The sequence below is a fragment of the Grammomys surdaster genome, unplaced genomic scaffold (genome assembly GCF_004785775.1).
Source record: "Grammomys surdaster isolate TR1022 unplaced genomic scaffold, NIH_TR_1.0 213, whole genome shotgun sequence".
Taxonomy (NCBI): Eukaryota; Metazoa; Chordata; class Mammalia; order Rodentia; family Muridae; genus Grammomys; species Grammomys surdaster.
This window is the reverse complement of record NW_021604658.1, coordinates 10,458,121-10,483,034: the sequence shown is the minus strand read 5'-3', so window position 1 is coordinate 10,483,034 and position 24,914 is coordinate 10,458,121. Positions and strand designations below refer to the sequence as shown.

At 39.5% G+C, this 24,914-nt stretch overlaps 1 protein-coding gene across 5 annotated transcripts in view; it reads right to left on the bottom strand.

The window, feature by feature from the left end:
• The window catches only part of Spag9 (sperm associated antigen 9), a 125,752-nt gene that overhangs the window by 8,724 nt on the left and 92,114 nt on the right, over positions 1-24,914 (bottom strand). For 3 of the 5 annotated variants that reach the window (XM_028772387.1, XM_028772385.1, XM_028772390.1), the window contains 15 exons: positions 24,591-24,720; positions 24,066-24,155; positions 23,380-23,547; positions 22,875-23,046; positions 18,993-19,211; positions 18,552-18,747; positions 17,279-17,404; positions 16,066-16,146; positions 14,069-14,136; positions 9,871-10,019; positions 7,976-8,147; positions 5,356-5,469; positions 4,221-4,259; positions 2,805-2,981; positions 371-520 (listed from right to left, as the gene is read on the bottom strand). In XM_028772387.1, coding sequence (XP_028628220.1) covers positions 371-520; positions 2,805-2,981; positions 4,221-4,259; positions 5,356-5,469; positions 7,976-8,147; positions 9,871-10,019; positions 14,069-14,136; positions 16,066-16,146; positions 17,279-17,404; positions 18,552-18,747; positions 18,993-19,211; positions 22,875-23,046; positions 23,380-23,547; positions 24,066-24,155; positions 24,591-24,720 — 2,051 coding nt within the window. The remainder of the gene's footprint in view (positions 1-370; positions 521-2,804; positions 2,982-4,220; positions 4,260-5,355; positions 5,470-7,975; positions 8,148-9,870; positions 10,020-14,068; positions 14,137-16,065; positions 16,147-17,278; positions 17,405-18,551; positions 18,748-18,992; positions 19,212-22,874; positions 23,047-23,379; positions 23,548-24,065; positions 24,156-24,590; positions 24,721-24,914) is intronic. The other 2 variants (XM_028772386.1, XM_028772389.1) reach the window with 1 other exon arrangement.

The window sequence follows — 24,914 nt, the reverse complement described above, 5'->3', positions numbered from 1 at the left end:
TTCCACATATTCATTTTAAGGCTGACAGGCACAAGTGAACAGATAAAATAATTTTTGACATCAAGTTTTATGAAGTATTTTTATTTTTTTATTTTATGGGTGAGAAAAAAGGTGTGAGGGCGGATAGTTTGCTCAAGGCCATATAATTACAATTCTTCAGTTCTTCACACAGACCTTAACATGGCCCATTTGCAATTTATAATGAATGCTCTTTCAAATGATTACTTTTTGTATGAAAGAAACACATACACTTATACATGTAAAGGCAGAAAAGCATGCAAGATCCTCTTCCAAGTAAAAGATTCAAAGAGAACTTTTAAGTCATTATCAGAGCACAATGGAAACTGACCTCCCAGAATCAAAGACTTACCCATCCGGAAGTCAATGTAGCCTTCTCCTCCACTGATGACAAGCATAGACTTCAAGGGCGTCTGGCTACTGGGCTCCTGTGCAGATGACCCTGCTTTGTCAGCTGTTAGATCTGCTCCACTACTGCTACTCTGTGGGCTAATGACCTGACCTATTTTATACAGAAACAGAACAGTGAATATCACTCATCACAGATGCAGGTAGGGAATGCTATTTTTTCTATACCTTTTCAAAGTTAAATAAATCACATGGTTGATTCCTGAATATAACTGAAGCACTAGGAAGGGTGTAGGAGGGTGGTCCTGAGTTCAAGGCAGTGTAGGCTACAGAAATCTTTTTTTTTTTTTTTTTTTTTTGGTTTTTCGAGACAGGGTTTCTCTGAGTAGCCCTGGCTGTCCTGGAACTCACTCTGTAGACCAGGCTAGCCTCGAACTCTCGAACTCAGAAATCCGCCTGCCTCTGCCTCCCAAGTGCTGGGATTAAAGGCGTACGCCACCACCGCCCGGCCAGGCTACAGAAATCTTGATTCAAAAATAAAGTTAAGCTAGACAGCATCCTGACCATCTTTAGTCTAAGGGCTCAGGAGGCAGAGGAAGGAGGATCTCTGTGAGTTGAAGGCTAGCCTGCTCAAGGTAATGAGCACAGTGAAATCCTGCCTCGAAAAATGAAAAAGTAAATATTTAGCACACACACACAAACACACACAACATACAAAGTATACATCAAGGTACTAGAAACACTGGTACCTTGAGAAAACCAATTATATAAAGTAAACAGGAATAGATAATCTTCAAAGTTCAGTGGGAGACACCCATCTCCCACTGAGATATGTAATTCTCAGCTTCCTGATGTCACACTGTCCCTATTATTATGGACTCCAATTCTCTGGAACTCTTCTATAAGTTTCCTTGATCATGGTATTTTGTTGTAATAATAGAAAATAAATATAATATTTTAAATATATTTCAAATTTATGCCTTTTTCTTCATAGTTAAGAAAAGTATGTCTTATTTTTAACTTAAGAGTATGCAAACAGAATTGCTGCTAAACGTGTCATTGGTTCTAAAGTTCAAGTTCAAGATCGAGTCTTTGAGTATGAAATGTCATAGAAGAGAGAGACCTTTACATGTTATTCACAATATGAACAATTGAACAATCTCCAAGACATTCCTCTTAGAGAGCTCTGACTGTGGGCTGGAGATGTAGCTCAGAAGCAGAGTGTTTGCCTAGCATGTGTGAGGGAAAATATCCAATGCCCAGAACTGTGGGTGGTATGTATGTGTGAGAGAGAGGGACAAAGAAAGCTTTGACTGGGAGATACTTTTTTCCTTTTTAGAATCTGCTGTCTTTTGGTCAAATCTCACAGACTGCATGCCTCTAGGAACTAGCAGGACACTGTCTTATGATGTGATGCACTATACATTTACGTTATTAATGAAAGTGGAAGGGGTAGTGTGATGGATCCTTATGAGACTTCATTACTGCACTACTCAAGATTACTCTGGAATCCATCAAGCCTGCTAGAAAGAACGCCTATAGTAGAGTCTGCAACAGAAGGTGAAGCATTCACAATGAAGCTAATACAACAACTTCATTTTTCAGGCTAACTGGCCTACGCCAAATAACAACATTACCAATTCCACTTTTAGATTTATACTCCAAAAGAAAAGTCCACATATACAATAAAAGGGATCAACACTGGGGCGGGGGTATGGGGTGGCTCAGTTGGTAAAGTGCCTTGATAAACAACCGAAGACTTGAGCTTGGATCTCTAGCATATACATAAAAAGATGGGCAAGGTGGGCATGTGCATACTGGTGCTAGTGTGCAGGTGAAGGTGTGGAGACAGGTGATCCCTGGAACTCACTGACCAGCCAGTTTAGGTAATCAGTCAGTTCTGAACTCAGTATAGGACTCTAAAAAAATATGGTGGAGAGCAACTGAGGAAGGCACCTGACATTGACTTCATACCACACACAACACACACACACACACACCTACACACACACACACACACACACACAAACACACACCACGGTATGGTGAAGCACATCTGTAATTCCAGCACCCAGGAGGCTGATTAGAGGTATTGAGAGTTCAAAGGCAACATGGGCTATACAGTGATCTCCAAACTAGTCTGCTATCTAGGTAGACTGTGGTGTTTCTGGCTGACTTAAACTCACCATGTAACAGAATGAACTGATTTTCAAAACTAAGCAATACCCCCCAAATATCTGTTTTAGGGAGTAGAGGAGAGATTGCGAAATAATAACTTCATCCAAGTAATCTATTTTAGTCCAATCACATCTCCTTTATGGACTTCCTTAGGTATTGTATTGTGGGTAATCCTAGTAATTTAGTGTTTGGAAGGGTGGTGACACACAAGGAAGACAGACGTAATTACATGGATACCTCAACAGAATGATAGAACTCACCTGGGACAGCCACAAAGAACTTCACAGCATCCCGGTGCCCATGGAAACAAAGCTGTGCATGTGCCATTGAACAGTAGGGTATAAATGTCCCTGGAGTCACTTTGTCACTGTTCTCATCACCATACACACGGATTACACTTCCAGGACGGTTACCTGGAGTCCCTGAGGTTTTATTTGCTGCAACAGAAAACCAAACACCAGTATTTTCCTCTAGAAACTAGTACTGATGCAAGAGGTTACTGGTTAATCCTTATATATTATCTAAGAGCTACAGCCAGTTGAGATAACATAAGTGCAGCAACGCCAGCTCAAGGCAAAGCTGGAGAGAGATACAGCATGCTAGTTATTTTTAAGTACTTCAGTAATGGAGTAGGGGATTTTGCCAGTCTAGCAATGACTAAGATTCTATTAAATTGAGAGAAACCATTATAGTAAACAAAACAAAATTGAATCACAGTTAAATCTGCTTAGTTTTGTTTTTAGTCCTTATTAAAAGGAAACAAAGTATTATATTGACTACAGTACAAAGTTTATGTTCTTTTTTAAAAAATTTATTTATGTATTTGAGTATACTGTCCACTCTTTAGACACATCAGAAGAGGGCATCAGATCCCATTACAGATGGTTGTGAGCCACCATGTGGTTGCTGGGAATTGATCGCAGGACCTCTGGAAGAGCAGTCAGTGCTCTTAACAAGTGAGCCATCTCTCCAGCTCCCCAAAGGTATGTTCTTTTTGTTTTTTTTTTTTTTTGGTTTTTCAAGACAGGGTTTCTCTGTGTAGCCCTGGCTGTCCTGGAACTCACTCTGTAGACCAGGCTGGCCTCGAACTCAGAAATCCACCTGCCGCTGCCTCCCAGGTGCTGGGATTAAAGGCGTGCGCCACCACCGCCCGGCCCCAAAGGTATGTTCTTAAATAAGATCTTTATAGTTCATCTTCTGATTTTTCCCCCCATGGTAAGGAGTGGGAAAGCTTTGCTTAAAAAGAATCCTACAAAGATGCTTGCATTTATGCCTGCCTGACAGTTTGACGGATTCCTATAGAATGGCCAGACTTACAAAATACCCCTGATTCCATGGGTAAGTAAATGAAAAAACATGATTGATAATAGAGTAAATAATGTAGATTAATGACAGTTTTAAGAGATGTTTCATGTTTTTATTGGAAGGAAAACCAAGTCTGAAAGAAAGTTTAGCTGCAACAAAAGATGATCAGTAGACTAAGCTGCTGAGCAGTTGGTGGCTATGGAACAAACGTTTAAAGTAAAAACAAAAACAAAAACAAATTCTGCTGCAATGCAGTGACTGCGAGTAGGTGACACTGAACAGCATTCAAGAGGGTGCTCTAGAGACGAGGAGACAGCCTCAGAGTGGCTCCAAGAAGCCAGGAAGAAGTTCAGTTCTGGATCTGCACTTACCCCTCAGCCCCAGTAAACGTCCCTGGTGGAGGATTACAGCTAAAGTGAGAGAGGAGGAAAGGGGACATGGGGAGGTGCACGACAGGAAGGAGAAGCATTACTATGAGCCGCACTAAGCCTCTTCTATGTGGCCCTACTGAATCATGCCAGCCGGGCAGAGTGTCAAATAATGGCCCATTCTTACTAAGGCCTCTACAAACACCTTTGCTCAAAAACGATGATTTGATTATGATTTCATGAAACCATTCCAGTGAGACAGAATCAAACCCTAAGAACTGATGTGTAGTACATACTAAAATTCTCTCTTTCTCAGTCTACCCAAAAGAAACCACCTTTAAATAATTACGCTAAACACAACCCTCTTTTAAGGAGAAAAGGTAATTCTTGGAATGTCTTAGGTTTAAGAAGTGCTTTGAACATGTAGACCTGTAAGTAACTGCACAAAAAACAAGGAGGGACTGAGAACATAGTCTTTAAGGGCTTCAAATCCACTTCTGGTATTCTTTCCTCCCTTCCACTGAACAAAGGATTTTGTTAACTTATTTGATGGACTCAGGGCATCCCTCCTGCCTCAAACTACTCCTTGCTTGTGCATTTTATAACACAAAAACACTCAGTGGATGGTCAGTGTAATGGAATACATATGAGGAACATACAAGATAAATTTTGTTCTCTAAAATAACAAAGCCAATGCCTTCCACACAGCCAGCCTGTCTTCAGTATGAGGAAAGAGTCAGTGAGCTGAGATCTCTCCCACATGATGGTTTAAAAAAAAAAAATCTCAAATATAACAAATGGGATAGCCACAACCATTAGCGAGTGAGTTAAAACTATAATGAATGAAATGCAGTGTTTCTGAATACTGGTATAATAAAGCTCAAGAGAAATGGACCCTTTATATCACAGATGAAATAGGGCTATGACTCCTGAATTGAGAAAAAGGGATTCCTACAATGAAAACATTGAAATATGGACAATAGTCTGGATACTTACAAGCTGATTCTGTAGTTTGCAAACTGACTTCAGCGTTGTCACAGATTTGTCAAACTCTAAACAATTCCTTCAGTCTGAATTCTGGATACAATTATTCCCTGCAATTATTTGACTTATGACAGTTATTTCAAAATATACTTACTTTCTGTCAATGGGATGGAGATAATGACACCATTTCCAGTCCCCACCCACAAACGATTGCAAGACACCATAAGAGCTGTTATCCTCACGAAAGAGAAACCCAGCTTTCCAGTACCTGTAGGGCAGGGAGAAGAAGGACTGTTTACTGAGAAACTAGAGCAAAATTCTAAACTCCAGGAGTCTCTGGTTTAAAAAGAACAAAGAAAACAAAGAAAAAAGTGTACTGGAAAGATAGGGGTAGGGGTGTGTGTGTGTGTGTGTGTGTGTGTGTGTGTGCACGCACGCGCACTTGAGTGTGTTGCCTAGAATGGCTTTGAACTAACTATGTAGCCAAGGATAACATTGAACTTGGAATCCTTCTGCCTTTACCTCACAAATGGTAATCACAAATGTGATTGTAATGGAGAGGTAGGGTTGTGGGTAGGCAGGCACCACCATGTTCAGCTCAAAGCAAACTCTTATTGGTTATACTGTTTGACAAGTCAAGGCTAATGGAAAAAGAAAATTCTACACATGGCTGGCATTACTTTATCAGCTAGAAAGAAAATACAAAGAAAAAGAAATACCTCAATTAAGGGATCTACAAACTCAAATCAAACCCAAAAATTAGACAAAGGGAAGCAACAACTAACCAACAGTTGAGGTTTGCTAGATTGAGAAATCAAATGTCATTTGATTTTATACATGGAAAAGGTTCCTAATGTGCTTTAAATTTCTTTACACGTATAAAAGACAATCTTTGCTAACAAAACATACCATTTTTTCTTGTTTACAGACTTAGGTTCTAAATCAGTTTAGGAGTATTGGGATATCATATAAAACTTAGGAAGAACAAACGTGTGTGTATTTTTTTTAAAAAATATTTATGTATTTATTTTATGTATGTGAGTACACTGTAGCTGTCTTGAGACACATCAGAAGAGGGCATCGGATCCCATTACAGATGGTTGTGAGCCACCATGTGGTTGCTGGGAATTGAACTCAGGACCTTAGAAAGAGTAGTCAGCACTCTTAATTGCTGAGCCATCTCTCCAGACACAAGTTTTTATATTTTAAGAGATTTTTTGTAATTGCTTTCACTTTCAGGAAATATTTGAGACAAACATCAGTGACTCAAAGAACTGCATCCCTGATCACACACACGAGCACTATAAGAAGCAATCTTAACTCCCATTCAGCTTAAGCTAGCAAATTTTAAAGAAAAATGTCTCTTTAATAATTAATTTTATGTATGAGTGTTTTGCCTGCATATATGTATGTGAATCATTCACACGCCTGGTACAGCTGAAGTCAGAAACTGGTGTCAGATGCCCTAGAACTGAAGTTACAGATGCTTGCTGAACTGCCATGTGGGTGTTACTAGGAACCAAACCCAGGTCCTCTGCAAGAGCAGTAACTGTTCAAATGTTCTTAAACACTGAGCCATCTCTCCAGCTTTAATCAAGAGTCAAAGTACCACTCTAAAATTCATGTGTGCATGCTTCTAGCATGCCTGAGTCTATGGACTAGTCAGCTTCTCTGTGGCCGATGAACAAAAAAAGGGTAAAAATTGAGAGAAATCAAGTAGTTACAGAGCACTGCATTCAATGTTAAAAATTAAAAAGTACAGTAGAGACTAAGAGCAGAGACTGCCCCTGCCTTTCCTGGGGTTTTGTCTATAGGTTAGAAACAAAAATCACATAATATCACACTACTGTTAAACCTATGACAAAGGACAGCTGGGTGTGGTTCATGCCAGCTCTCAAGAGGCAGAGACACATAGAGATAGAAGTCTCTGTGAATTTGAGGCCAACCTGGGCTACAGTGAGACCCCGTATCTCCTTTTTTGTTTTGTTTTCTTTAAATATAGGACCTAAATAAATGTCCCTCTTCAATATGACAGAAGACCCTGAGAGTAAGTAAACAAAGACCAAGAAAAACTTTCAAGGTAGAGGATACACAGTATATGTGAAGGCACACACTAAATGAGAGGGTACATAGTACATGTGAGGATACACAGTACATGTGAAGGCCCTGAAATGGAAAGAACTTGTCAATATAGGTAGACTGAGAAGGCAAACTAGTCTAGACCATGTAAGGTCTCCTTGTGGTGATCCAAATGTCACTTAGCCTAAAGGCTAGTGTCAAAGTGCATCAAGATATGTTTACACAATATTTACTATGTAGAGAGCAAAATAGTGTAGAAAGAAGAAAAGTTAGGAAACACAAGGCTATCAAATGGGGAAAAGGACAGTAACCAGGCCTAAGGTGATAGTGATTAAGATAAAGTATTTGACTAGTTTCAAATTTGACCGAGTTCCAGGTCACCAAAAGATGTAAGGAATAAGGAGGAGAGAAAGAAAGAACCAAAAAACCCAAAAAAACAAAAACAAATTCTAGTCAAGAACCATGCTATTCACTGGCATATCTGTCCAATACTTGCAGTGATGAAAGTTAACTATTGATGTGGTAATGTATTCAGTGACTTTCTCAGAGCATTAGAGGAGAGTGAAGGTATACTGTAGTTGTAGACCATCTGTTCATTATACACAAGGCCCCAAGTTAGTGCCACAACACTGCATAACAAACCAAAATAAAGCACTCCCACTGATTTTCAAAAAGAAAACATTTTAGAAGCTTACCTAACATTTTGCTTACATAAGGCTCGATGTCCACATCCTGGAGATGCTGGTATGTGTGTGCATGATAGAGGCGGAGCGTGGAATCCAAACGAATGGAGACCCAAACACCATCACCCACCCATGCAAGCTGCCGTACTTGGCTCTCCTTCCTGGGGTGTGCATCAAATGATTTCTAGAAGAGATGTTAAATAATGAAATTATTGTTTGTTTTGTTTTTCAGGACAAGGCTTCCTTGTGTAGCCCTGGTTGTTCTAGAACTCGTACTGTATATAGACCAGGCTGAGCCTGAACTATTTCTTTCTCCCAAGTACTGGGTCTAAAGGCATGTACCACCATGCCTGACTAATGAAATTACTTTTGTCTCATAGGAAGTTGTTTAAAACCTACTAATCTGAGGCTGGAGATGACTCAGTGGTTAAAAGCACTATCTGCCCTTCCAAAGGACCTGGGTTCAATTCCCAGAGCCTACATGGCAGGTCACAACTGTCTGTAACTCCAGTTCCAGGGGATCCAACATGCTTAATACAGACATACATGGAGGCAAAACACCAAAGCACATTAAAAAAAAAAATTAAAAAAAAACCTGCTAGTCTGCATAACAATCTGAAGACTATTTATTAAAGGGGCCTAAATTTGCTTATCTTGTATGACTGTTCTCCCATAAGTTCTTCCACCACAGAATGCAAACCCCGTCCCCCATCCCACCACCATGTAAATAAAAACAAAGGGCCAAATAGTAGTTGGGCATGGTAGCTGACACCTATAATCCTAGCACTTGGAAGTCTGAGACAGGAGACCTGTTGTGGGTTCATGGCCAGGGTGAGACTGTGGCTAAATAGTGAGACGACAACAACAGAAGCAAGTGGTGCTGGGCTTCAGCACTCTACAGGGGATTACCTCAAATAAACAATGCTGGCCATCCAGACTATGTATGGTGTTCAGAGAGATGATGTCAGGGTTTGGCATTGCTACAGAGCAATGAGAAGTAAGATCCTATGGGAAACTAAACTAAAAGGAACCTACACTGTTGTATAAGGAGCAGCCATGAAAAATAAACACCAAATGGTTACCTGTTGGGTGGATTCGGCAGAAGGAGTAGCTGTGGAGACAAGGTCTTGCTATGTAGCCTAAGTTAATCTCAGATTTGTGGCGATCCTAACCTAAGTGCTAGAATTATAGGGGTGTGCTATCATATCTAGCTTTAACTGTGAGGTTCCTAAGGAAGAAAACGAGACATGGGGCAGGATGAGATACAAGTCTCACCTTAAAACTTTCCTATTGTAATTTTTTTAAGACAGTAAGAATGGATACATTGTGACCAAAATTTAAAATCTTGTTTCTATAAAACTTGTCACTGTAATGTTATTTCTCAATTTATGATGTATATGCAGATGATCATGAATGCATATGAGGTAGAAGCAGAGGAACTTATAAATCCTCTCAACCAATCCTTGTATGACTAGACATATCAAGAACTACATATTCAGTCATCATGATGTTGCACACATAATCCCAGCACTCAAGAGGCAAAAGCAAGTGGATCTCTGAGGTCAGCCTGGTTTACATAGTGAGTTCCAGGATAGCCAGGGCTACGTAGATAGACTTTGTCTCAAAAAACATATACTCAAATATAATACATACACAAGTACATACAAACCTTTATGTGTAAATCCTCTGTCCTTAAAAACAAAATAAAATGGAACCAACAACCGAAAAACAAAAACAAACCCCCATCATTACCTAACCTCCTAGCCCAAAATGACAAGGGAGGTAAAGTAACAGAGAAAGCTAAGACATCCAAAGGTTTATCTGAAGTGCCCTTTAAACACAGATCTGAGAAACTGTCTCTCTGGGAATACCAATTCAGTATGTACACAAAATATAGGTTAACTTGCCTCTATCTTCATAGCCTTTGGCTGAACCACATAGATTTTGTTCCTGTAGCCACACCAGACTTTGTCATGCACAACTGTCATGCATCGTATGGAATGATGAGGGCGTCCAAGGTCTAAAAGGTGATAGTTTGACAGGTCCCACTGTCCATCTTTAAAACAAGAAGTAGATTATAGTTAACCTTCCCACTTTTTATGGATGAGGTACTCAACGCACCATATATTAAGCATATCTTTACCTGCATAAGCTACAGAGCTGGAAGAGATCACAAGACATCTGCTCTAACCTGCCACCCACTAACTGGATTCCCTTTAAAGCATGTTTCCACAGTGAAAGTGTAGATTGGTATGTGGTGCACACCTTTAATCCTACCACTAGGAGTCACAGGCAAGCAGATTTCTTTGAATTCAAGTTCATGCTGGTTTACATAGTTAAGTTCCAGGCTAACCATGGATACTTAGTGAGACCTAGTTTTAAAACAAAGAGCAGTTTTGTGACAAGTCAGTCATAGTTTAGTTGAATATGGTAAGTCTTTTTGGAATGAGAATGGACTTAGAGCGTGGGGATGACTTAGAAGTAGAGTACTTGTGTCACACATGCAAGGCTCTGGGTCCAATCTCTAGTGGTATGTACCCGAGCACAACATGCACAAGAACAGATAGTTACTTGGGGGATTATATCGCTTTTACTTGCATTTTGAAGGATTCTTAGGTAGAAATTGAAGGCAACTCATTGCTAACATGCTAAGAACTCATTCATACAGTCTGAGAATCTATAATTTATAAATCTGAAGTCCAAAATGCTGAGAAATTAAAAACACCGAGGGCTGGCATGGCATGTGCATGTAGTCACCCATTAGTCTGTAGTTTTGCTTAATGGAAAGATAATGAATAAATATAACCCGAACTTTGTTACATTTCTGAGTACTGAGATTAAAGGTATGCACCACCACCACCACCACCACCTGGCTTTCTATGTCTTTTCAAACCAAGCATTTTTATGTATGTTATACCTATCATCCTTTATAAATCCTTCATGCCAATTCCACTTTATTGAATCCCACTGCATGAACTTTAATAGGATCATCACCAGCCCTGTGATAGCTATATTTCTGGAGGCTTTAGCATTAATTACATCTTACTGAGCTGATATTCAACCTTTAGGTAATTATGACTCCTTAGAAATCTCTTGCTCTTTTGAACCCAATAGTAAGACTTGATATATATATATACAATTTGTTTTATTCTGCAAATATAATTTTATTCTACTTATCAAAACTTTTTTTTGTTTTGTTTTTTTGTTTTTGGAGACAGGGTTTCTCTGTGTAGCCCTGGCTGTCCTGGAACTCACTCTGTAGACAAGGCTGGCCTCGAACTCAGAAATCCACCTGCCTCTGCCTCCCAAGTGCTGGGATCAAAGGCGTGCGCCACCACCGCCCGGCCTTATCAAAACTTCTAAAAGAATTAAATTAAATTGAAAAAAAAAACCCAATATCTATTATTTCACTTTTTCTAGTCCTTCATGACTAAGGGGCTGTGAGTAAGTGATTAAAACGTTGGCCTCAGTTTCCTTTATTACTGTCAAGTAAGGAAGATGACAACAGAATTCCTCATAAGAGCTTGTGGTGATCTGAAGATGCTTGGCCCAGAAAGTAGCACTGTTAAGGAGGTGTGGCCTTGTTGGAGGAAGTGTGTCACTGTGGAGGTGGGTTTTGAGACCTTCCTCCTAGCTAGCTACCTGGAATTCAGTCTGATCCTAGCTTCCTTCAGATGAAGATGTAGAAGTCTTAGTTCCTCCTGTTCCGTGCCTACCTGGAGTCTGCCATTCTCCCACCTTGATAATAATGGACTAAGCCTTTGAATCTGTAAGCCAGACTCAATTAAATGTGTCCTTTATAAGAGTTGCTGTGGTCATAGTGTCTGTTCACAAAAGTAAAACTCTAAGACACAGTTTGTGCAGTTTAAACAAAGAAAATTCTAGATAAGACCAGAGTAAAGCAACATACAGGCTTCTCTCTGTGATAACACAGTCCCTAACAAGCAATCTCTACATATAAATCTGTCCCAGGAGCCTAAGCATAACCTACCTAACACATCTGTATGCCAATAAGGACAGGGGATTTCACTAAAACCCAATTAGTTTACCCTTTTTTCATATTTGCTTGACCTTCAACCTAGTAGATAATTATTTTTGGATGACACACATAGCAAGGGTAGTTATAATGATACATATTTTCTTTAATTCACCCTGTTTGAGACAGACTTTCTCAAGTCACTACACCTTTGCCTATGGTTGTAGATGTAATGTAACAGGAAAAATGATTAAACTGTACTCCACTGAAAGATAACTGGGGGCTTATGAACTAGAAGCAATTAAGAGTACTTACTGCTCTCGAAAACCATCTTTAGTTCCTAGCATCCACAACAGATGACTCACAACTGCCTATAACTACAGTTCGAATAAGTCTGATACCCTTTGGCTTCTGTGGGAACATGCATATTTGTAGTGCATGTAAACTCGTGGAGATACATGCATACACATAAATTTTTTTAAAAAAGTAAATAAATCTTAAAAAAATTGTTTTTAAGCCAGGCTTGGTGGCACATATTTACAATTTCAGTACTGGGAGGCTAAGATAAAAAGACTGTTAATTCTAGGCCAATCTGGGCTACAGAGTGAGACCCTTTCTCAAACAAAACAAAATTTTTCTTAAATGAAGTAGATAGAAATTATTTCTTAATAGTACAGGGCAAGGCTGGAGAGATGGTCTAGAGATTAAGAGCACTGGCTGCTCTTCCAAAGGACCTGGGTTCAACTTCTAGGACCCACATGGCAGCTCACACAACTGCCTTTAACTCCAGTTCTAGCAGATCCAACATTCTTACACAGACATGCATGCAGGCAGAATACCAATCAATGCTTATAAAATAAAAATAAATAAATAATTTTTTAAAGAAGGGATAAGGCTGCATGTGATAGCATATACTTTTAATCCCAGCACTTAGGAGGCAGAAACAGGTAGATCTCTGTGAGTTTAAGGCCAGCCTAGTCTACATAACAAGTTCCAGGCTAGCTAGGGTTACATATTGAGAGCCTATCTTTAAAATCAAACAAAAATGCTGGGATGGTAGTGCAGACATTTAATCCCAGCACTTGAGAGGCAGAGGCAGGTGGACCTCTGTGAATTTCGGCCAGCCTGGTCTACAGAGTGAGTTCCAGAACGGCCAGGGCTACTCAGAGAAAACCTGCCTCAAAACAAACAAATAAACAATCAAAAGAGGGATAAAAATTATACTTGCCAAATGTTTTCTAATGAAACATATGAAAAAAATTGCTGTATTATACTACACAAGGGCATCAGAGAGCTGGGGAGATGGCTCAGTACACAGACTGCTTGTTGAGTAAGGGTGAAAAACTGAGCTTAGATCCCAGAATCTATGTAAAACAGGGGATAGTAGCATGCATCCGTTATCCCAGTTCTCCTAGGAGATGGAAACAAGAGAATTTCTGGAAACTTGGAGGCCAGCTAGCCTGGCATATACATCAATCAGTAAATAACAAAAGACCCTATCTAGAGCAAGGTAAGGAGATAACAACTAACACAAAGCTGTGCTGCCACCACACACATACACACACACACACACACACACAATGGCAAATGAATGCGCATATTCACTTACAGGACACCTATGTACATACATCATAAGCACACACACAAAGATAATGCATATAGAATATATGGACAGAGAAAATGCTAGACTCTCTGTGATAAACACACTTGTCTATCAGTAATACCTAATACATATTTCCACAAAGGCATCCATATATTTAGTAATATATATCAAATATTTTACTTAAAACTTCATTCTCAGCCGGGCGGTGGTGGCGCACGCCTTTAATCCCAGCACTTGGGAGGCAGAGGCAGGCGGATTTCTGAGTTCAAAGCCAGCCTGGTCTAACAGAGTGAGTTCCAGGACAGCCAGGGCTACACAGAGAAACCCTGCCTCGGGAAACGGGAAACACACACACACACACACACACACACACACACACACACAAACAAACAAAAACCCCACAAAACAAACAAACAAAAAAAACCCATTCTCTTTTAGGTATCATTTCTTTCAAATACAGTAAGCCAATCTACTTGAAAATGCTCTGCAAAGCAACATTTTGGTGTATGATATTATAAAAACTTACCAACTCCTCTGTGGAAGATTGCAAGGGTGCCATCAGCCAGGGCTACTAGTACAATTCCTTTCACGTGTCTGCAAATAGGAAAAAGGATTTCAGAACCTCCATTTAGGAGTATAGAATGGACCATGTGTTCCTGAGCTGGTGTAGACCTCTCAAAAGAGCCAGTTTGTGACTAACACAACATCTGAACATGTGTCTGCTTACTGTGAGCATCTTGTTATAGGAACACACCACAGAAACTAATGCTCAGCATAGGTGGTCATCTCAAGGTGTTGCTTTCTAGCCCAAGGCTTCTCCTTTTATCACACCTCAATGTAATTCTACAGAGCAGACACACATCTTGACTGGAACATAGTTAGTTCTGTATGTAGCAGCTTGTGTTCTCATGCTAATTGTGTTATCCAAAAAAACCTGTTTACAATGAATGTCCTGAACGTAGGCTAAAGGAAGCCTGCTCTAAGTTGGCTCAAATTGGGAAATAAAAAAATGGGCAATGGCTAGGCAGAGTAAGAAGCAGGACTTTTAGGATTCCTAGACAAGAAACACAGGGGAGAGGAGAAGGGATTCTGCTATGAGAGGGGTGTAGGATAGATTCACCATGACAAAGGAGCAGAAAGATCAAAATTAAAGTCCCATGGACAGCTGGGCGGTGGTGTCACACGCCTTTAATCCCAGCACTTGGGAGGCAGAGGCAGGCGGATTTCTGAGTTCGAGGCCAGCCTGGTCTACAGAGTGAGTTCCAGGACAGCCAGGGCTACAAGAGAAACCCTGTCTTGAAAAACCTAAATAAAATAAAATAAAATAAAATAAAATAAAATAAAATAAAATAAAATATTAAAAAAATAAATAAAATATAAAGTCCCATAGATATGTAAGAATCTGGGAAAGTGGCCCTGGGGGTCACTCCCCAGACTGGGTCTGGGGTAGCAGAAATAAAATACAGATTTAGCAAGAATACTGGAGGGGAGTGTGTGTTAGCCACGGGAGGGGGTGGGGTGTGTGTGTTAGAAGTGCCCAGCCATTGAGCTAATCAAGGCATATCAAAACCATAAAGTTTACGTGCGTGTGTGTGTATGTGTGTGTGTGCACATGTGTGTGTGTGTGTGTTTCATTCATGAATCCAAAGCTCTTGGGTGGGGGGGGTGAATAGCAGGTGCAACCTGCTAGAAGGATTAATAATTTACTGCTATATCTGTAGATTTAGGAACTGTTGGAACTTTGCTAGTCAACCTATGAAAAAGGAACTAGCAAACCAATGACTCCATCAATGTATACCTAAGGTGTAAGGGATAGTCTGAAATAAACATAGAACTCTAAAGTGAAGATTCAATCTAGAAAGTTCTTCTTCTTTTTTTTTTTTCTTCAAGACAGGGTTTCTCTGTGTAGTCCTGGCTGTCCTGGAACTCACTCAGTAGACCAGGCTGGCCTCGAATTCAGAAATCCATCTGCCTCTGCCTCCCAGGTGCTGGGATTAAAGGCGTGCGTCACCACTGCCTGGCAGAAAGTTCTCTTCTACTTAAAGGTTTTGTATGATACATCCCACTTTAGAAGTCATTCCCATCCATTTTCTCCAGTTTCATTAAAATGGTTGTGGTGGTTTGAAAGAGCTGTCTCCTATAGTCATGGGTATTTGAATACTTGGTCCCCAGTTGGTGGTGACAGCTTTCAGAGTTTAAAAGACTTGCATCATTACTAGCTTGTTCTCTTTCTTTCTAGTTGCAGTCCTAGATGTGAGTGTACCACACCCTGATCCAGCCTGCTTGCTTGCCATGCTTCCCTGTCATAGCCCAAACAAATCCTTCCTTCTGTAAGTTTCCTTGGTCATGGTGTTTTATCACAGCAATAGAAAAGAACTAAGGTGATGGTTAAAACCAACAAGCAAAAAAGTCAAGCTTGTATACTGATTTGTCATGAGATACATATTAGCTTTAATAGTCTTAACTCTATTTTACATCAAAATCAAAACTTTTAAAAGGAATAATTTAAAAAACAAAACTTACACAATACTGAGAATTGAATCTTTGAGCTTAATGGAATGGAGACATTTCCTCCATTGGGCTACAGATGAATGGACATACAAACTGTAGGAGTAAAGTCAAGAATGGTAAGGCACAAAATCATCAATGTTTCTATTTAAGACTACAGGCATCCCCAAGACAAAAAGATACTGATACTTGATCTTTGTATACATCTGAGTCATTACTGGGAAAGTGAGAAACAAGGGAAAAGCCCACACTAAGGATATTCAGCTTTAGTTTTCAAGAATTGAACAGTTCTACACTTAAGCTTGCTACAATGAACACACATTGAATAACATCCAATTTTTAGGAAAATAGCTTAATACTTTTGTATGAAAAGAGAAAGAAGAAGGATGGGAAGGGGGAAGGAGACAGAAAGACAGAGAGGAGGGAGAACAGAGGAGAGAGAATGAGTGCCTAAGACAGAGACATGGGTTATTTACAAAAACAGAAGCGTATGAATACCCAAAAAGCTACAACCACTATTGATTACCAATGATATCATCTAACTATGGGTTGCCCCATGCCTTATCTGCATAAAAACCATTTCATGAATAATCTTAGATCTCTATTACATAGAACTATTGAATGTCAGAGTGATTCACATCAGTGGCTGACTGTAGCCTGCAGGCTAAGTCAGATGGAAAAGACACACACACACACACACACACAAACACACATATTTAAATCTTTTTCTCTGAGACAGGGTTTTGTTTTAAGCCAGGGTAGTCTAAAATTTATATAATCTGTCTGTCTCTTGTGTGTTGAGATTATAGGCATGTACTACCATGTCTGACTCAGATTTAAAAATCCTATTTACCTTTCCTCCTATGAATATTACATAAAGAGAACGTGCTGTGACAAAGAAAAGTTTATCATTTAAAACTAATGGAAGTCTAGTTTTGTGTGGGTATAAAAGTCTCTGTATTAATCTACACTTTATGTTTATATTTATGGTTGCTACACTTCATTTATCTCTTACTTAAGGTTCGCTCTCCTTTGTGAAGGTGTACACACAGCCAAGGCTAACATGGAAGGTTCCGTGGCCCAAGCTGACCTTCAACTTGCAAGCCTCCTGCCTCAACCTCCCACGTGCTGAGATTATAGGCCTACACTATCACGTTTGGTTCATTTTCTGCTTTCAACTGTAGAAGTAAAGACTAAAAATATGTCATGTTAGGACGTTGGTACTTACCAGCCATTTTGAGCTCCAAGCCACATGGTTGGTAAAAGACTACTCATTTTCTGAGCTTCTTCTCTCACAAGGTCTTGTTCAGTTGGCAATACTGATATTTGATCTTTGTACACATCTGAGTCATTACTGGGAAAGCGAGAAACAAGGGAAAAGCCCACACTAAGGATATTCAGCTTTAGTTTTCAAGAATTGAACAGTTCTATACTTAAGCTTGCTACAATGAACACACATTGAGATTCCAGAAGAGTCAGTGTAAAATGCTTACACATTAAGTAGTTCAATAACTGTACCAGAAATACTAACAAACTAGGAAGCTCAAAGTGGAGAAAGGGGAATAAGATATAGTAATAAACTTCATCAGTTAACATTCAAGACTTTAATTATGGCTCTTAAAAAGGAGAAAAACCAAAAACTAAAACAAGACAGAAAAATGTATGGCCCTGTTATTATTTTAAAGTTTATAATAGTTTTTTCTGGGGTAGGTAGGACAGAGAAGGGAGAGATGTTTTGTTTTAAAACCACTCACTTCCAGAGGAGGTGATGTATAATTTTTAATATATAATTAATTTTATAAAATAAATTGTAGTAAAATGTTTATATTCCATATAAACCTCTTCTTTTGGATTGTCAGGGCATAGTAGGTGGATGATATAAAACTGGGTTATCAAATTCAAAATAAATTCATTCTGACAGTAATTATAAATGCTAATAGACTCTTGATTGCTGTATATACTAAGAAAAACAAACTTAGAAAGAAGCCAGTTAACCAAGAGTCGTATCTAAGGGGATGGAAACAATAGACTAACTAGCTCTGGATTAAACAGTCCTTTAAAGTAGAGACCTCAACCAACAAAATGTGCTTGAGAACTAAATTCAAGTCCATTCTGGAAAAAATCAAACAATGACAAATTTAAACAGTGACTAATTCTGAGAAGTGGGGTGGGAGTAAGTACAGAGAGAACAACCAGAACATCAACAGGATGGAAGGTAGAACATCACAATGGAGACCATAATACCAGAAGGGAAAATGGCCAGGAAGACACAGATTAGTATCTATATGTACAAGGGTATGTATTTGTCCCATTTTTTAAAAGTTAGAAAATATAGTTAAGAAATGGATGGAAAAATCTTCAGAGAGAATAAATAGGAGAGAATAAAACATCTTTCAGCTCCCTCTAAGGATGTCAATTAGTGGGTATTCTGGCTATGTGACATGATTTTGATTCTTTTTATTTGTGCAGACTCCCCCAAGTTACTGATTTAGGATGCATACCTTGACTGAAACACTGGGGAGAGGTCTTCTGGGATCTGAACTCCCAGAGGATCTGTAAACACATGCTCTGTGTACACACCAGGCTGGGAGATGTCCACAGCATCTTCAGTGGACCCTGCATTGCCCTCTGTGGCTTCAGTTGCTTCTTCCGCTGTTGGAATATTTTCATCAACCTCACTATTTTCAGCTTCCATTTCTGTAAAAATAAAAGAACACTCTATGCTGAATGAATTTTCTATTCCAATACTTTTACTACACCACCCCTGCTCTGGAACTGCACTCCACTGACCCCTCCTTGGCATTGTATAATGACATGGACAATTTTTTTCTCTAACATGGTCACTATAGCATCTTCTTCCAGCTTTCACCTTGGCTACTTTAAGACTGACAAGTCTGTAATGTGGCATTCTCAAAGGAGCCTTAGACTCTCCAAAGGTGTACCTGGTGGCTTTTCAATCACAGGAGAAGCACCGTTGGTACTTGGGGAAGTGGCAGCTCCTGTCACTCCTTCTGTGGAGCACCCAACCACTGTGATACCTCCCAGCAAGCTGTCCATCTCTGCCGAGCTGTTACTGGTCATGCTTCCACACAATGATGCTTTGTCTACCTGACCAGATTCAGAAAGTTCTTCTCCTGCTGGGTAGTCTGTTTCCCGAGCTCCTGAAAACAAAACAAAACAAAACAACTTTCTTCGAATACTCAGTAAATGAGCAACAGCTTCTTTCTATTATAGCTACTCTAGGTTTGAAGTAAGAATATAGAGATGAACCATATAGCTATTAGAATATACCGTCAAGAAGGCAATGTTAAATTAATTTAAAGTAATCTTGATATAACAAAAAAGTAATTTAAACCAGGCAGTGGTGGCGCAGGCCTTTAATCCCAGCACTTGGGAGGCAGAGACAGGCAGATTTCTGAGTTCGAGGCCAGCCTGGTCTAGGACAGCCAGGGCTATACAGAGAAACTCTGTCTCCAAAAACAAAAACAAAAAAAAGTAATTTAGAGGTAAAATAATATTTCTATTAGTTCATATTCTAATGAAAAACATGTTAAAGGTAATACCTCTATTTATTTTTTTTGTCAGAGACATGGTAGACAACATGGCTCAGGAGATAAAAAGTATTTACTATACAAACCTGATGACTTGAGTTTGGTCCTTATAAGCCACAGTGGAAAGATAAAACCAACTCCCAAAAGTTTTCCTCTGGTTTCTGTACATGAACTGTGGCATGTGTGCACTTCCACACACAATAGCAAATTATTTAAAACACTTTAAAGGTATTTATAATATGGATCTATTAATGTTAGACAACAACATGGGTGTGTAATTTTTGGAGACAAGGTCTCACTTGGTCCATGTTGGCCTTAGACTGTATGTAATCAAGGCCGAACTTAAAGGTCTTGATCCTCCTGTCTCCACTTCCCATCACTTCTGGCTAAGCTATACTAACACAGAAAAGATGCTAGCGAGATGCTCAGCTGGCAGAACTCCTGCTGCACGAGCCTGGTGCCCCAAGAATGATCCCAGGAACTTGTTTAAGGTAGAAGGAGAGAACCAACTTCACCAAGTTCTCTGACTTCCATCCATGTGACATGGCATATGCAGCCTCTTCATACACCACATAGGTACACCATAAAACAACTAAAATGTTTAAAGACTGAAAAGGGTCCCATTTCAGGAATTAACAACTATTTATACAGTAAGTAAAGAAGAAAACTGATCAGTGGTCAAATAAACAATATATAATACAACCAGTTAAAAAAATGGGGCCAAAACAATTAATGTAAGTTATGCATCATATTCAATGTAATATCCTGACTTTACTCCCTACAAACACAAAAACAGATTGATTCAAGTTAACTCTATTAACTATATCTATTAACTTATACTTTTATCAGATTTTTTTTTTTAATCCTTTTTTGAGAAAGGGGTTGAGACAGAATTCTGCTCTCTAGGGTCAGGCTGGCTTCAACTGTTAATTTCCCTGACTCTGCTTCATAAGGGCTGAGATGACAGGCATACGCCACCACACCTGATCTTCCACATGAATACGGAAGGAGAGAACCACCTCCTGAGAGTTATGTTTTGATCTTCAAAATGGGCACTGTGGTATGACGGCATTTCTACTATCACACAAAATAAGTAAAATGTAATAAAACTTTTCTTCTTTAAAAATTTAGAGGGGGTGGAGTGCTAGAGAGACAGGTTAATGGAAGCACTTGCAGAGAGGACCACAGTTCAATTCCCAGAATCTATATGGCAGCTCATAACTATCTGTAACCCCAGTTCCAGGGCATCTAATGCCTTCTTTTGGCCTCCACAGACAGCAGACATGCACAAAATATACATATAGGCAAAAACTGATACACAGAAAATAAAAAATATGGCTGGGCGGTGGTGGCGCATGCCTTTAATCCCAGCACTTGGGAGGCAGAGGCAGGTGAATTTCTGAGTTTGAGGCTAGCCTGGTCTACAGAGTGAGTTCTAGGACAGCCCGGGCTACACAGAGAAACCCTGTCTTGAAAAAACAAAAAAAAAAAAAAAAGAAAAAAGAAAGAAAATAAAAAATACATTAAAAATCATACTTAGCGGATGGCGGTGGCGCACACCTTTAATCCTAATACTCAGGAAGCAGAAGCAGGCAGATCTCAGAGTTCAAGGCCAACCTGGTCTATCTAGTGAATTACAGAACAAAGAGCCAGGCTACACAGAGAAACCCTGTCTCAAAAAACAAATAAAACAAATAGAAAGGAACAAAAGAACAAAAGAAAAACAAGTCGTTTCTAACTTATTATGACTACTACTATTATTATTACTAAGATTGGTTTCTATATACATACTATCATTAAAAGACATACAGTGGCTTAAAATATTAGTAAGACATATAAAAAAATTTAAGCATTTACAACAGAAAGTCTTTTTTTATTTTTATCACTTTAAAATATATTTATTTATTTATTGTTTTTGTTTAATGTTTTTGTTTTATTTGTTATTTATTTATTTATTTAGAGACAGGGTTTCTTTATGTAGCCCTGGCCTGAAAAATCTATAGCCCAGTCTGGCCTCAAAGATTCATGTGTGCCCCTTCCTTCCAAGTACTGTATTAAATGTGTCACCATCACCCAGCTTTAACATTTATCTTAGTTTTTTTTTTAAATGATATAAAAGTTGTCTGCTTAGCCTTTTTGTTTTCTTTTGGAGACACAATCTTACTATGTGGTTCAGGCTGACTTTGTCTCAATGAAAAAAAAAAAAGGTGTTTCCAAAAAACAAACAAACAAAACAAACAAACAAAAAAAGCCAGGCAGTGGTGGTGCACGACTTTAATCTCAGCACTTGGGAGGTTGATTACTGAGTTTGAGGCCAGCCTGGTCTACAGAGTGAGTTCCAGGACAGCTAGGGCTACACAGAGAAACCCTGTCTCCAAAAAACAAAAAACAAAACAAAACAAAAAACAAAAAGAAGAGAGAGAGAGAGAGAGAGAGAGAGAGAGAGAGAGAGAGAGAGAGAGAGAGGAGAAGAGAAGAGAAGAGAAGAGAAGAGAAGAGAAGAGAAGAGAAGAGAAGAGAAGAGAAGAGAAGAGAAGAGAAGAGAAGAGAAAGTGTTTCAACCACAATTAAATAACAGGGATAAAAAAAGAGTGTCCCCGGGCAGTGGTGGCACACGCCTGTAATCCTAGCACTTGGGAGGCAGAGGCAGGTGGATTTCTGAGGCCAGCCTGGTCTACAGAGTGAGTTCCAGGACAGCCAGAGCTACACAGAGAAACCCTGTCTCAAAAAACCAAAAAAAAAAAAAAACCAAAAAACAAAAAAAGGGTGTCATTTCTTTTATGGCTGACTAATATTTCTGAACTATCTTTTATTTTTACACATTGATTCCAGAGCTTCAGCCTCCCTTCCTGTACCAATTAATCTAGGGAGCTCCTTACCCTCTATCAACCAGCTAGCCTCACATACTGCCATTTGTTTTTCGAGACAGGGTTTCTCTGTGTACCCCTGGTTATCCTGGAACTCACTCTGCAGACCAGGCTGGCTTTGAACTCACAGAGATCCTGCCTCTGCCTCCCGAGTGCTGGGATTAAAGGTGGTGTGTGCCACCACCACCCAGACTTGTAGTGTCATTTTTTAAAATACTCTTCACATTATTTTTAAATAGCTAAAAAACATACTCAATGGCTTCTGGTCTATTTTAAATCCTCTCTTACTAGAATGTAAAGTCTGTAACCACAAGCGCAGGAACACAACTCTTATCAATTTCCACAACTCCATAGCCAAAGGAGATGCAGGGAACACAGGGAGGGAGGAGGCAGAGTCTTGCTTTACCTGGGACACTGGCAATGCACAGAACATGAGAATTGCAAACAGTGAAACTATCTAGGATGTTGCCAGGCTGAACAGCATCAATGATGATAACCTTTGTAGTTGAATGGGTGCTGGTACAGATCCAGACTTGACTGGACAATTCTTCTTGATTTTTAAATTCTTTCTGTTGTTCCTGAGTAGGCAGAAGAAAATGTTTAAAATTATATCATTGGGCAAAGATTCTTAAGACTGTGTTCTTATACTAAAACGCAGTATTATTTCAAGATTATTTGCAAGGGTCAAAATACAATTGTTTATACATATTTCTGGATTGAAACTTAGTAGTCAAAGCAGGTCAGTGATTAAAAAATAATCTATGTCTTCTTTGCAGCAGTGGTTATATACATTTGGCATAATGGAATTGTAGTCACTTGAATATATGTAAATAATACCTTAATATAATGAATGTTAAAGGGACATCATATACACTCATAAATCAGGAAGTCAAGTGTCAGTACGTTCTTACCTTGAGCTCTTGATCCAACTTATCTAAACTACTCTGAGATGCACTCCGCTGTTTACTGCCTTCGGTGTCCAGACCAGCAACATCCTTGTAAAATACACTTGCTCCAACAACAGACCCGCCGTCTCTGGTCTTGCCACCAGATAAATTGACTCCTACAGCACACCACAGCTTCTCGGAGGCAGGGGATGGGGAGAAAGCTATTATGTCATTTTTTTTCTCTACAAGTAGTAAGATAAGTAAAGGTAGAGCCAGGGGTATTTCAGTATACTCTAGTACTATTCATGAGTGGTGGTAGCACATGTACTTAGGAGGATGAGGCAGAGTCAAAGAGTTCAAGGCCAGCCTGGATTATATAGTGTCTTTGTCTCAAAATTAAAAGTAACCAAGTGTTAAAATGAGCAATTGTTTCACTACAAAAGCAGTGTTTAGCCGGGCAGTGGTGGTGCACACCTTTAATCCCAGCACTTGGGAGGCAGAGACAGGCGGATTTCTGAGTTCGAGGCCAGCCTGGTCTACACAGTGAGTTCCAGGACAGCCAGAGCTACACAGAGAAACTCTGTCTCGAAAAACAAAACAAAAAAAAAAAAGAAGAAGAAGCAGCAGCAGTTTTTAAATAGTTTTTTTAGGAGTGGGAAATCTAACTGGGGTTTGAGAGTCTCTCTCCTTCAATGTCACAGTTAGCTTACCTTCATAGATGCATCTTTTTCGTCTAGTGGTCTGAGATAGACAGGCACAGGTAAATTTTTCATCTTGTTTTCCCCTTGACCGTTGGCTATCTAATGGGGATACATCAGTAAGTCCCATTAACATTGAAATTACAGGACCACTGAGACATAAGCAAGTATGGCTGTTACATACTTGCTTCTGAAATCAAGTTCAAGCTTGATTCTGTCATTCTTACTTGAAAAATAAGCAAAAACTCAAGCAGCAATTGCATATAGTAAATATAAGAGCTCAGTAGGAGGTAGAAATTCACAATCATACATGTACACACGAGTGCATGTTTGTACACAGAAGTGCTTAGTCTTTTAGGAGTTAGAATGTTTATTTACATTCTAGGGCTCTAGAAAACAGCCCCAAAGCCCAAATTCTTCATATTTGCCTAAATATACCAAACTGAAGCAGGCTGAGATGAGAAATTTAGGATAGTGCTCCCAGTTCACATTTCCAAGCGCACTCTTCTCAACCTGCACTTCCTGCTAGACAAGTACCTGTTTGTACTTCTGAGGCAGACTCCAGCCGAAGGCTTGCACTCGGCCATCTTCTTTCTGGACATGAGCCTTCACCTGCCGATATTGCTCTCTCTTTTGCTCTCTGCGGGAGGCTAAACTAGCCTCAGTTCTAAAAGGAGACATTTGCAGTTTTAATTAAGAGAATGCAACAAAAGCTCTAATCCCAGCATTTGAGTCATCCTCGACTCTACCCTGGAGCCTTGTGCGTAAGACACACACACACACACAGACACACACACACAGACACACAGACACAGACACACACACACACACACACACACACACACACACACACACACACAC